The 14202-nt window shown below is 35.3% G+C and overlaps 2 protein-coding genes across 17 annotated transcripts in view; one reads left to right on the forward strand and one right to left on the reverse strand.

Moving 5' to 3' along the window:
- Nucleotides 1-2126, reverse strand: part of LOC150099023 (HIG1 domain family member 1A, mitochondrial) — a 29566-nt gene extending 27440 nt beyond the window's left edge. The window contains exon 1 of one of the 2 annotated variants that reach the window (XM_090405643.1): nt 2028-2126. Coding sequence is in view for 1 of the 2 variants with exons in the window: in XM_090405642.1 (XP_090261768.1) it covers nt 1880-1885 (6 nt within the window). In the remaining variant the exon portion in view is untranslated. Of the gene's footprint in view, nt 1-1879; nt 1900-2027 lie in introns of those variants that run through there. The other variant, XM_090405642.1, reaches the window with a different exon arrangement.
- The window catches only part of LOC150099022 (uncharacterized), a 589139-nt gene that overhangs the window by 318535 nt on the left and 256402 nt on the right, over nt 1-14202 (forward strand). Inside the window, exon 1 of one of the 15 annotated variants that reach the window (XM_090405637.1) lies at nt 2199-2704. The exons of the other annotated variants lie outside the window; for them this stretch is intronic. The gene's annotated coding sequence lies outside the window, so the exon portion shown is untranslated. Of the gene's footprint in view, nt 1-2198; nt 2705-14202 lie in introns of those variants that run through there. 15 annotated transcript variants of the gene reach the window in all.

A 14202-nucleotide genomic window follows, 5' to 3' on the forward strand; every position in this document is an offset into this window, starting at 1 on the left:
CCCAGACGCAGTAGCATGGGTTGATATCTTTGTATGACTCTTCATTAGAAAATTGGATGTTGTTGCCACATTAGTCACCTTGAAATCGGACCATAAGAAATTTGGTCAAGGGTCAGAACTTCAAGGGTCTGGGGGGGGGGGGGGGGATCGGACATCAGTCAGTTGAGGGTCCTTTTAAAAAAGCTTGGTTGCATAACATTTCCATCTATCAACTATTTTTGGTTATCCATGATAGGAGTTCTATCTTCATCTTTTATGCTCCAATTAATTGCAGTAAAAGGTTTGGTTAACTTATTGATAATTTGAAAATTTGAAAAGCACTTTTAGGATTATTTTTATTTAAGTCCTTTTCTATCTTTTTGCATTCATCTAGTATCCATAAGTTTCTAGCATGTTTGATTTCTTTTTTAATAATCTTAGTAAAATTTTTAAACTGTTCTCCATTATCACCGCTATTAATATGAAATTTCAAATATTTTCTTTCGTCGAATAGGTCCAAAATATTTTTAGTTATCTATGGTTTATTGACTTTCCTTTTGTATGAAAGAATTTCTTCAGCTATCTCAGTTATCTTTTGTGAGAAGTATTTGGTTTTAGATTCGATATTATTATATTTCTTGAAGCTTGTGTCAAAAATGTTTTAATTTGTAATTATATAGTGTATTTATTTGGGGATCTTTTAATTTTTCTATATTATACTTTTGCGAGTTGATTTTGTATGTAATATTTTCCTCATTTTCATATTCACAGTTGTGTTGACCATATTAGGGTCACTGCCAATGTCAGCTCCAGGAAATGATCTGGTTCTTGTGAGGTTGGAGTTTTTAAATTTTGTGCTTACAAGGATAAAGTAGATTTGGTTGTGTTTTACCATCAGAGGAAGTCCATGTCCATCTTCTGGAAGGTTTATGCAGAAATAGAGTGTTAGTAATGGTGAGTTCATTTTGTGAGGCAAAATTGATCAATTCAAAACCTCTTTCATTTGTCTCCCCATAGCCATATGGTCTGACAAATGGGAGAAAATCCTTGCCGATGTCTGTTCCAATTTTGGTACATTCCAATCGTCCTGTACAATCAAAAGATCTTTTCTATTCGCTCTGGTGATTGTTGCATTAAGATTGACCATAAAACGCCTCTACTTCAGAGTCCTCGTGGCCTGTGGTAGGGGCATAGACATGTATGATAGTGATATTGAGTGGTTTTCCTCTTAGGCAGACTAGAGCAATTCTGCTATTGATAGGATTGAATTCCATCGCAGAATTTCGTGATGCTTTGTGTATCAAAAGTACAATATCATTCCTAGAGGCTGATATTCTTAATTTTTTGTAATAACAGTACAAGTTTTCGATGTGATAATCAGAAATTTTTAATATAATAAATATGTATTATATATTATACATTTATTATATAATTATTATATATCGCCGCACATATCTACTACTACAGCTAACCTCATGTCCAAAATGATTCATGAAATATCAAAATATCATTTAAAATGGGTCAAAAACGTTTTCAGTTTTAAAACTGGATTTACACACACACACACACACACACACACACACACACATATATATATATATATATATATCCAAATATTATCTTTGTTTGAAGTTTAAATTATACTGAACTTCTTTCTTTGTCGCTGAAGGTTGCACCTATGAAACCAGGAAATGGTGGTAAAGTGAACTATTGCAATAAATGTAGTTATTGCGAAATACAAACTCATATACAATATCATTCCTAGAGGCTGATATTCTTAATTTTTTGTAATAATAGTACAAGTTTTCAATGTAATAATTAGAAATTTTTAATATAATAAATGTATTATATATTACATAATTTATCATATAATTATATATCGCCGCACATGAATACCTACCGGCATTTCTACTACAGCTAACCTCATGTCCAAAATGATTCATGAAATATCAAAATATCATTTAAAATGGGACGAAAACTTTTTCACAGTTTTAAAACTGGATTTATACACACACACACATATATATATATATATATCTAAATATTACCTTTGTTAGAAGTTTAAATTATACTGAACTTCTTTCTTTGTCGCTAAAGGTTGCGACCTACGAAACCAGGAAATGGTCGTAAAGTGAACTATTGCATCACAGGAGCTTCCTTTTGCCACTAGAAACTAGAAAACCTTTCTTTAGAGGGCGCTGCTACTTTGAATCGTGAATGTGTGTATAGTCCGGTTGGATATTAGTTATGTTTCTTGCTTTTAAATACGTTATATATTTTATAATTAAATAGTAGATTACGTAAAAGTTATTTTTTCTGTTATTGCCCTAATTGTAAACCAGATTAAAAACAGTTTTCGGATACGACTATTAGCTATTTGATGTCCCTTAGAGATATAATTTTTTCGGTATTCAAGATGCTAGCCTAAATGACATTCCAAAATAACTATTTTTCAGTTGTGACTATTATTATTAGTTGCTTAAGTTTGTTGCTATGCGTGACACAGTAAAAAAAAAAATAATCCAGCCTAATAAATTGCATTTGTTTTGAATTGTATTTATTGGTAGAAACTCCCCCCCCTCAGTTTCTCACATTGCAGAACTACTAGTATAATTTGTCGCAACTGTACCACAACAGTACAGTTGTTGCAAACTATTTATTGTGTAAAAGTATCCCGCCTTACTTTTGCGTGATGAGTGTATGGAGCATTAGTAAAAAATAAAAGGTAAATTAAGTTATTAGATAACTAGTTTTAGCTTTCTACGAATTTATTCAAAGAGATCTGATTTTTAATATATTCAAATGTTTTTTTTTTAAGTTATTAAAGCAGAATTAACAAAAGATTATTGTGTTTAAGTTATTATTATTATGTGACACCTTCAGACAGGGCCACCCGGGCGGCAACATTGATAAATGCTACATGCAGTTTCTTTTAGTTATTTTTTTAAAGAGCAGCCGATAAAAGTTTGCACCCAGGTGGCAAATACCCTTGGAGTGCTCATGCCTCCAGGGAGTCCAAAGACTCATCGAGGGAGAGTGTGTCAACAGCATCGAACGATTGATCCCCTTCCAGCTACTAACTACAACTAGTAAAGTTAAATATGAATAACTCTTAAGTATTTTGTTTGACAACCAACCATGATTATTTTGTTAACCTGGTTCAAGTGGCTTTGTATACTGTATGTGGTCTTAGTGTGCCACTGCATTATTATTATCAATGCAATGACTATGACGTTGACTTCGAGTTGTGAGAAACTCATTGTGAAAAGGATTACTTCAGACATTAGGTTGGGTTGAGTTGTTTAGAACTACAGTTGAAGCTATGACGCTAGTATTATATCTTTTAATTGTGCATGTGTGTGTTCTGACTGGTTTACTTGTTTGGTAGGATGAACAATCCTGCCATTTTGTTGGAGACTGGGTAACTATTATTATTATTATTCGTGACACATCCAAGGAGTCCGTAGACTCATCGTAAACTCATCTTCGGTTATAAAGTTATTATAACATCTTCACATGGTAATTGCAATTCATACCAATGCCTTCCCAACCAAAAAGAATTTTCATTAGTAACTGAACTTGTAACACTCCTTCAATTTGTACATTGCTTGCACCTTCACCACCCTCTTATGCAATGTATTACATGCACCATTTATTTGCTCACCACTTGATTTTACATCTTTTAGGAATGACTCCTTGTCCCATGAAAAATCTCACTGCTGTCAGTTTAATAAATTTCTCTCAACAACTTAAACGTCTCACACATATCACCCTTTTGTCATCTGTCTACCAAACTCTGCTGATTATGTGCTCTCAATCATCATAGCTGTTGAAAGTTCCTGACATTTTTATTATATGTCTTAGTCCCCTCTCCCATGTTTCCTCACATCTTTCAAATCTTGGCAACCAAATATGAAAAACTATATCGTTACCAATAACTTTTTCCCATCTTCAGATCATCTGCAGCCAACTGAATATCTTCTTGTAGCTCAGGAACAATATTATTGATATAAAGGATAACCTTCTTTTTCTGTGAAACTTCTCTTGGAAAGGTTACAAGTGGAGTTCTACAGGGTCCAATACCGAGACCATTACTGTTCAGTCTTTGTCAGTGATTTATGTTCAGTTGTTTGCAGATTATGTGAAGCTTAGAAGGGTCATTAGTACTACTGCTGATGTTTTGGCTCTTAAAGAGAATTTAAGTAAGCTGGAAAAGTGGGAAAACGAATGGGGATATCAGTTTCATGCAACTAAATGTAAGGTTTTAAAATTTGGGATCCACAGATGGGATGCTTTGTACTCACTTGGTGGAGTTATACTGGAAGAAATGGAGGAAGGAAGGAATCTTGGAGTTATTGTGGATAGAGGTTTGAAGTTCCGAGGATATATTGCGAAGGTTGTGAAGGCATCTTAGAGAATTGCTGCAATGTTGAGGAGGACATTGACCACAAGAGACAAACAGGTAGTGGTCCTATTGTGTAAAGCTTTGATTAGACCATATCTAGTCACCAGGATTTGAAGGGGACGAAGTAACTTTGGATAGGGTGCAAAGACGGATAACAAAAATGATATCAAGACTGTACAATGTTGATTATAAGGATAAACTGAGGACTGAGAGTTTAGTGGATAGAACACAAAGGGAGAATATGATTGAGACATTTAAGTTGAAGGGTTATTATTGTGTGAACACTGAGGAGATTTTGTGTATGATAGAACAAGGGGAAGAAGCAAGGAGCCATCCCTGGAAGTTGCAAAAGGGAGTAGTGGGTAATAGGATAAGAAGTAAGTTCTTTGCATGGAGTGTGGTAGGAGCATGAAATGCATTGCCTGAGAGGCTGATGTTTGTGATGACCTCCCGTGATGAGTCTTGTTACTCCATGGAGTTCAGGAAAATAATAATAATAAACTCATTTATTGCAGCTTAAATATCAGCTTTTCTATGGTAACCTGTTAGAGATACTTTTGTAAAAGCTAGAAAAATCACAGTAATGAATTCTTATCAGCTACTCCTTTATAAATGGTAACTAGATTACTGAAACAAGAGTGTTCCTGAAGAAATCAGTACTGACCTCTCTGAATTGTATTATCCTCATCTGCTCATTACCCTTGGTATGTTTTTTTTCCTGAAATCTTAATAGCTGGAGACTAATCATGAGCAAAGATGCTCTAGAAAAACAAAAAATGATGTAGTACAAGAGGAATAGGAGAAACAGGCTAGCATTTGAACCATAAATGGATGCTGTCAGTTTCTACTCATGTTGGAGGCTCAGAAAAAAATGGGGTGATTATGCAATCCGGTGGAAACAGTCTCCACAAAAGTAGAAAAGACATAAATCAGAAACAAACCTGCCGTGAAACAGTGGCTAGAGTGAGTCTCTGAGGGAGAGAGCGAGATCATTGATAAGCTGAACTGTCTTCTTTTAGACAATATCAAGAATTTTTAGGGGAGATTTTTGCTGTGCCAAAATGCGAGTAGTACTCCTTAGATGGATTTGTGGTTTGAACAGAATTAGCTGTGTGTAAGTAATGTCTTAAGTTGAAGAGGATTGCTGATGAAGCTTCAGATGTGTTGTTCAATGCCAGCAAAATGTTAGTCTAAGACAGAGCTTGACAAAAATGCTTGCTCATAGTGAGTTGCTGCAGACTGGAGAAAACAGATTTTTTGTATTTAATAAAAAATAACTTTCTAAACGAAATCCTTTTTTAACTTTAATAAAACACAGATCTTTATATGAGATTTTTCAATTGAAGGTGAGTTAGCTGATCTCATATGGAGATAGCAGTGTTTTTTTCTCCCAGAAAGTCGCGAATTTTATTCTTCATACAAACAAATGGGCCATGAGAATACACATAATTTACCAAAAAAAAGCATGTTTTTGGTGGTGGTGGTTAGTGGTAGATGGTAGTAGTGTTGTGTGTAGGTGAAGATTTAAGTAGGAGGGAGACAGCGAGATGTGTGTGTAGTGAAGTACCCTCCATGATGAGTCCTTGGAGGTGTTACATAATAATATGCATAATATAAAGAGCCATTATAGAAACAAAAATTCATGTAACAAATTTAAATAAAAAATATTTAATTATATATATATTTTTTATTTTTATATATATATATAATTTGTCAAGTTCTAGTTTAAGAAGAGAGAGAAATCAGGTCTTATCTGGTAATCTAGATATTGTCAGGCGGCAAGAGAAATGAACTAAGAACCTTTTTATACGAGAAATGATGTGGCCATGTTTTTGTATAAGCAGTGGCTAAGGTTATAATTACCCATTGTTGAACTTGCTGCTTAAATTACTGGGTGAGAAAATCTTAAAGAAGCTTGGAATGCTAAAACACTTCAACCAGGTTTATCAAATGAGGTAGGAGGAATGGAGTGTACTATCATCGGATAATCTATGGATAATGTTTGAGATCGGTGAGTGATGGTCATTTATCTATAAGGAAAAATATGATAGCAATAAAACAGGGCCCTGAGGTAGTCCTACATTGGTAGAGAAATCTGATGAAGAAAGAAAGCTGTTGGTGAATGACTTCAAGATGATGATGATAATTATAATGATAAATCTTAACATACCCACTCTCCAACCAGCAGGCTGTGGGAGGAAGCAAGGGATCTTGGAATGATTGTGGATAGAGATTTAAAGTTCTAGGGACATATTGCAAAATTTGTGAAGAAATCTCAGATAATTATAATTATTATTACGTGACCTGCAGGAAGTCCAAGGACTCATTGCAGTAACGCACTCTACTCTACTTTGCTAACTACATCTCACCCTCTCAACTATACTTAATTCTCCTACTACAACACTACTATCATCAATGCCATCTACCACCCATAATCACCAACAACAGTAATTTTGGCTGTAAATTGCGCATGTTTTGAAGGGTGATTTTTCTTTATGCGGGATGAAAAACCTTGGTACTTCTCTATGAGATCGGCTAGCTCACCTTCAGTTGAATTAATATTGAGGACAACATTGACCACGAGAGATGAGTGTTCTGGTCCCATTATATAAAGCTTTGATCAGATCACATCTGGATTTCTCTGCTCAGATCTTGTTACTAGGATTTGAACGTGATGAAGTAACCTTGAAGAGGCTGCAGAAATGGATAACAAAAATTAATCTCATGACTGTACAACATTGATTATGAGGATAGACCTTAGTATATCCTCATAATCAATGTTGATTGCAGAGTGTGATGTATAGAAGGCAAAGGGGGAATATGATCAAGACATTTAAGCTGTTGAAGGGTTAATATCGTATTAACATTGAGTAGATTTTTCATATGGTAGAATGAGAGAAAGGAACAGTGACAAGAGGCCATCCCCTTGCAGTTGCAAAAGGAAGTGGTTAGCAAAAGGGTAAGAAGTAAGTGTTTGCATGAAGAGTGGTAGGAGCATGGAATACATTGCCTGAGAGGGTGGTGAATGTGCAGACTGGATGATTTTAAGCAGCAGTATGATAGCCTTTGTGTTCACTTGTGTTAACCTTCCATGATGGGTCTTGTGACTCCATGGGGGTCAGAAAAATAAGAAGTAAATAATTACTATAACATGACCTCCCTTTAGCAAATCCATGCTGTCTATCAAAGATAATACTACTGTTGTCAACCCAATTCTGGATCCTTGCTTTCACTAGCCTCTCCAACACTTTAACCACATCACACACACACACACACACACACACACACACATTAGCTATAATTTGATGCTTACTTCTATCATGTCCCTTATGAAGCAGTACTGTCTAGCTGTCCTTCTACTACTTTGGAACTTGACCCAATGTAAGACTCATATCAAACAAATATGCCAAGGCAGGTGTCAACTTCTTGGCACATTCCTTCAAAATATGTGGTGATATATCATGAAGTCCCACAGCCTTATTAACATAGAGTTTGCTCAGCTTCCCGTAATACCTCTTACCCACTCACAATCAGTCTCTCCTCATTATCATCCACGGCTTGCAAACTCTCCATGATGTTGCATTCATAAGGATGAAATACCTTTATGAGCTGCTCATTAAATATCTCCGCTATATTCTCTGCAGCAGTTGTATTTATACCATTTTCTCTAATCAATGTCAACCTACCATAATCAATCTTTTTTTTCTTTTTTTTTCCCTAGTTATATAGCGAAAGAACTCCCTATGGTATTTTTTGGCTTCATTAGCTAATTGCTGCTCATAATGCACTTTTGCTACCCTTAACAACCAAGCCACCCTTCCTGCCTGTTCTTTATACTCCTCATGGAATTGATTATTACCACTCATGTTACCTCCAATGCTTAATCTCTTCATTCATCCATTTCACACCTACCTTATTTAACCTTCTGGTCATTGCAATACATTTAGACATTGCTTCTACTAGATAGTTCTTTAATAGCATTCAAGTAGCATTGTTCTCCTTTCTGCCCATCTCCTCATTCCATACTACAGCTGCAACCTGTCTCCTGAACTTCTTATAATCACCAGCCTTGTAGTTCTGCACATAAACTTTCCTGACAGAAGTCGTCACATATGCCTTGCATATGTGAAGGCCTCACAAATGCCTTGGAAGTGTCCAGTGCAACAGCACAGGTTTCTCTATGTCTAGAATTATGTGATATAGGCAAGATCTGTTGTAGTAAGCTTTTTTTTTTTTTCCTTACTGGACAAGAAATTATTGTTGTTTTTATCTTTTAACCAGGTGCAAGCAAACTAAAGTTTGTACACGAAGAAAGTTCACAATTGGGCTATTTGTCTATGGAGGCAAATGACTTCACATCACATTACCCACCTTTTTTTTTTTTTTAAGCCCTTTTTATAACCATTTTTTGATTACAAGCCTCCCCTATTTGTTTCCAACTTTCTCTGTTGAAGGCTTCCCAGTGTCACCATTCTCCAACTGTTTCCACTAGGTCATCCATATTTTCTCTGGTTATTTAAGCATTCATCTTCCTTCATGTCAATGTCACTAGGTTTATCTATCACCTTTCATCTGTGCATTATGTCTTGCTGCTTCATCTCCATTTTAATTTTAAATCTCTTCCTATCCAACACTTGTTTCTTTTTTTATATTTTCATTCCTTACTTTGTCTTGCAGTCTTATGTTTAGCATGGCTCTCTCCATTCTGCACTGTTTCTCTCATTCTGTCCAGTATTTGCTTGGTTATCGGTCATGTCTCTGATCCCTGTGTCATAACCGGAATGACGCACTGATTAAAAATTTTGGCTCTATTTTCTGGTTTTATTTTACTGCACAAGAATTTTTTCAGTTTATCAAGAGCCATTGCTGAATTCTTTTTAATTCTTCATGAATGTTTCTATTTCCAGTTGTCCTTATTTTAGTTTTTCATAATTTATATATAATCCTACTTTGATACTCTGTTTGCAATAGTGAGCAAATTAATCCAAACAAGCTGAATTTTCATCAAGTTTTTAGTTTTGTTTCAATTCACAATCATTTTGCTTTTGATTTCAGCTTACTGTTTTTGGTTTGCTATTTGGGTTGAGTGTTGCATGTTTCAGCAGTCTCTATGATGTTTATTAATAGTGTAGTGTAGTGTAGTGTGTGTGTGTGTGTGTGTGTGTTTTAATAGTGTAAACAAATTGATATTAATATTGTTTTATTCATTTTGTGGATCTATGAAATGGATCCACCTTCAAGAAAGCATTTAAAAAATATGTACTCTTTCGCAGCACACATCCATCACTCAAGGACAAATTGCCAATAAGTGTGGTCTTGTGCTCCAGAACTGACACCTGTCCTGCATCATCTCTTCAAGCTGCCATTCTAATCTGGCATTTATCACATAGCCTGGAAGCAAGCTTTTGTCCATCCTATTCCCTTTTTGGGAATAGGATGGATAAAAGTAGCCAACAAACTATCGCCCTATCTCTCTGACCTCAATATTCTCAAAAATAATGGAAAATGTCATCACTAGCCAGTTGCATCACTATTTGGAGACCCCTCATTTACTTAGTGATCATCAGTATGGATTACACAATTCCATAGCATACCTCCTTGCTAACCTCACCCACCTTTGGTCCAATCCATGGAAAAGTTCAGGGAAAACTCTGGTTGTTGCTATTGATATTTCCAATGCATTTAATCAAGACTGGCATCATGGCCTTCTTACCAAGCTACCATCCTATGGTATTCCTCCCTCTCTTTGTGAATGAATTGCCAGCTTCCTATTTAGCCATTCCTTGCGAGTTAGTGTGGATGTTTTCCTTTCATCACATTTCTCAGTTAATGCTCAGTACTGTTACCTACACTCTTCCTCCTATACATTAATGATCTTCTCCCCCTCACATCCAGTTCTATTCATAGCTTTGCTGATGACATTACTCTTCATTTTCAAAACCTTGTAATTCTCAGGTAACTCACATTTCAAGATCTTCTTTAACCTTCATAAACACTGATCTTTCCATTCTCAAGTGGGTTGAGGATCACCTGGCAAATATCATTATTATTAAGAGAAACTTCCAGGGAGTCAGGGACTCATTGTGGGAGACCACATACGACCCACACCAGCTGTCATACTTGTTCTAGAATTCATTCACACTGCTTGCACACACAACATTCAATATTGGAAGTTTTTCCACTTGGTTATACTATAAATTAAAGATGCCAAGAAATTATATTCTTGGGTTAAACCTTTATCCAAGTGTAAGCAAACAAAGTTTGCAGCTGAAATTATTTCACGACTGGAATATAATTTCTTGGCTTCTTTAATTTATAGTATACCAAGTGGAAAAACTTCCAACATCTATCTGTAATCCAGAGTATTTTATTAATAAGATGTGATGCCTTTTGGCTACTCATATATGGAAATATGACTTTTGCATTACTTCAACCTTGGTATCACCTCTGGGTCAGTCTCCCACTGATGAGCCCTTAAAGGTTGAAATGGTCTGGGTAGTGACCCTTCCAATAATGTATAGCATTATACATGTCCAAGGATATGTGCTTTGCATTATGGGATACTAAGGCAAGGGATGTGAAATCATTAGCTTCTATATACAAGTTGCTCAGTCCTGAAATTACTTCAGGTGCAAACTTTGCTCTTATAAAAATATAATTTCTTGGCATCTTCAATTTACAACATTCAATAACAATCCATTTCATTCACACACCACTCTATGAGAGAAAAATCTAGCTGTCATTCCCTTCTTGACAGCATTCATTCTCAACTTCTGAGGATGCCCTCTTATCCTTTTCTTGCCCTACATAAAAATTCCATTTACTGAGGTCATGTATGATCCTTTCAGAAGTTTGTGGGTCTCAATTATATTGCCCCTCTTTCTCCTATTTGCCTAGTGCCTGCAGTCAACAAATTCTCAATCTATCTTCATAATTAGTATTATGCAATTCTTAACACTCTCCTTGATACACTCTCTCTCTCCATCATATCGGAATCACCACCACAGAAATCAGAGGACCAGACCTGTGCACAGTGGTCCAATTGAGGTCTTATCATGGGCCTTGTAAAGAGGCAAAATGAATGTGACTTATCTTTACATGTCAAGGTTCATTTCATCATTGCAATTATCCTCTCAGTTATATTTGCAATGTTTACTACGTGGCCCTTGAACTTCAACTTCCTATCTGCTAAAACTTCAAAATTCCTAACCTAATCAGTTTCTTCTAGCATAATCCCTTCTATGTCCTGTCTATCCTAAAAATACTGTACCCTTTATGCTTGATACCAGTTAGTATGTCTGCTTCTGATAGCCAAGTCTGACTAATGCCTGCAATCTGAGGTCCTAACATATTGACTAAGGCAACAAACTCTACCCCTTTTTTCTGATACTCCTAGCATTCATGTACAGACATAAGTTACCTGCATGCTTTTTTTGTATACTCTTATCTGTAGTCTGCAAGACCCAGTTGGACAACGTGCAGATCTCTGTTCTTATCTATTGCCTCACTTTTGCAGATATCTTTGCACATTATTGATAGATCTGAACCAGATGGACACAAAATCGTTCTCTCCTCTTAATCATTTCTGTGATAATGCCCATTCCCATCATTAACACAGTTACATAACATTGTTGCTCTTACACACAGATTCTCACCTTCCTCCAATCATAATTTTGTTTCCCTGACTCTCTGTGTTAAGTCTCATACTAATTAATTTTTCAAGACTCCTGATACCAAATGCATTTAAATGTAGTTTATCCCTCTTATACAAATCCATTCTTCCCTCAAACTCACTCCACAAATCCAAAATCTTGCATCCATTCTTTTTGTACAGCCTGTGTATTGAATCATGTACTGTCATACTCCTTATTAATGCATTTCTGTCATGTCTAGATAATATACTTATGATTTTCACTTTCTCACCCTTTGCTCTCACTTCTTCCAACAACCCTTTCATATCCTCTCTCATAACACACATCGCTAGTTAAGTTGTTCATACCATCATTATGGTATGAACACCTTAACTAAAAAAAAAAAAAGTAAAAGAGATCATTACTAGACTTATGATCTCTTTTACTTTACTTTTCTGTTTTTTAATTTCATTTTGCTATATTTTTAATATTTGTTCTGGGAAAAGAGGAAGTTATAACCTGCTAATGTATTATGATGCACTCGCCATACCAAATTTATATCCTTGTTTTTACAATTAACATTACTTACTTGATTTTTGTTTTGTACTAATTTACCTGATTCTGTGCTTTGTTGTTGTTTGATGGCACCGAAACTCAGTCCGTCCTGTCTCATTTCTAGAAAGAAAGACCATTCCATTGTCTCCCTCACTTTTGTGGTATTTCTCTTGCCATTATGCCTTGGGTTAACTCTCCCATCCATTTTTTCCTGGCATGAACACATCAAGGCCATAGCTTCTTTTAACCTCTTAAAAAACGTGGTATTCTTTTCCATTCCAAACAGTACTTCTCTTTTGCTGAATTCCTGACACTTTATAATGCTCAAATCTGCCCAACCTTAGAATGCAGTTCCCACATTTGGATGGTGCATCTAAAACTTCGTTCAGAATGCTTGATTATATACAGAAGCAAGAAATTCCCTTAATTGATGACTCCCTGCCTTACTGCTTCCTTCCAGTCATGTTCCTGTAGATTAGGGGATCACAAACTGGCAGCCTATGACCTTAATGATTTCTTTTCTAAAAATCAATGTTTCTAACATCCTGTGGGGATTAAAACAGAAAAAATTCAAAACTTCTAAATGTTTTATGATAGCTTTAAACAAAAGTAACTTATTACTACAATTCTTTGTAGCATGTTTCTATCATCAAATGTTGGCAACACTGAATGGAAGTTACTTGTCACGCAGCCATTTTAAGCCACATGATACAATGTCAATAAGTTACAGGTTACCATTGTAATATGATAGTGTTAATAAAAAGTTACCTCAATAACTTATTTTTTTTGCCCATAACAATGTCTGAATTTAAAGTTAAAAAAAGAAAAATAGATCAAGAAGGCAGAACTTTTCAAGAAAAATGGGAGAAGGCATATTTCTTTGTGGAAGTAAAAAATATTCCAACATGTTTGATATGTAGACAAAGTGTCGCCCTGAAAGAATATAACCTAAAAGGCCATTATGAAACAAACCATAAGAACTGTGATAAATATACAGAAAAGATGCGTGATGACAAACTTAAAGCTTTAAAAAATCAAATGAAGTTTCAATAGAGGATATTTTTAAATGTTATCACAAGTGATACTGCTGTTAAATGTAGTTACGTCATAAGTGAAAAAATTACTTGGGCTTCGAGACCTTTTACCGATGGAGAATTTATTAAAAAATGTATTTTAAGTGCAGTCGAAATCATATGTATGGAAAGAAAGCAAGCATTTCAAAGTATAAGCCTATCAGGAAATACAGTTGTGGAGCATGTTGAAGATATAGCAGAGAACTTCCAAGATATATTGAGTAAAAAAATAAAGAGTTTTGTAGTGTTTTCCATTGCAGTTGATGAATGTACAGACATTATTAATACTTCCCAGTTAGCAATATTTAATCGTGGCATGACGATATGAATGTGACTGAAGAACTATTGGATATAGTGCCTATGTCAGGAACAACGACAGGAAATGACTTATATTTGTGTATTGAGAAAAGTCTTGAAAATGCTCACGCAAACTGGTCAAAATTAGTAAGTGTGACTTCAGATGGGGCTCCTGCTATGGTTGGTGTTAATATCAGACTTGCTACAAAACTTCAAATGAAAAAGGAAATGTTTTGCAAGGACAAACTTAAATCGTTTCATT

Source organism: Typopeltis vanoorti, chromosome 15, assembly GCF_054136105.1.
Source record: "Typopeltis vanoorti isolate ZY-2024b chromosome 15, IOZ_Tvanoo_1.0, whole genome shotgun sequence".
NCBI classification, from domain to species: Eukaryota; Metazoa; Arthropoda; class Arachnida; order Uropygi; family Thelyphonidae; genus Typopeltis; species Typopeltis vanoorti.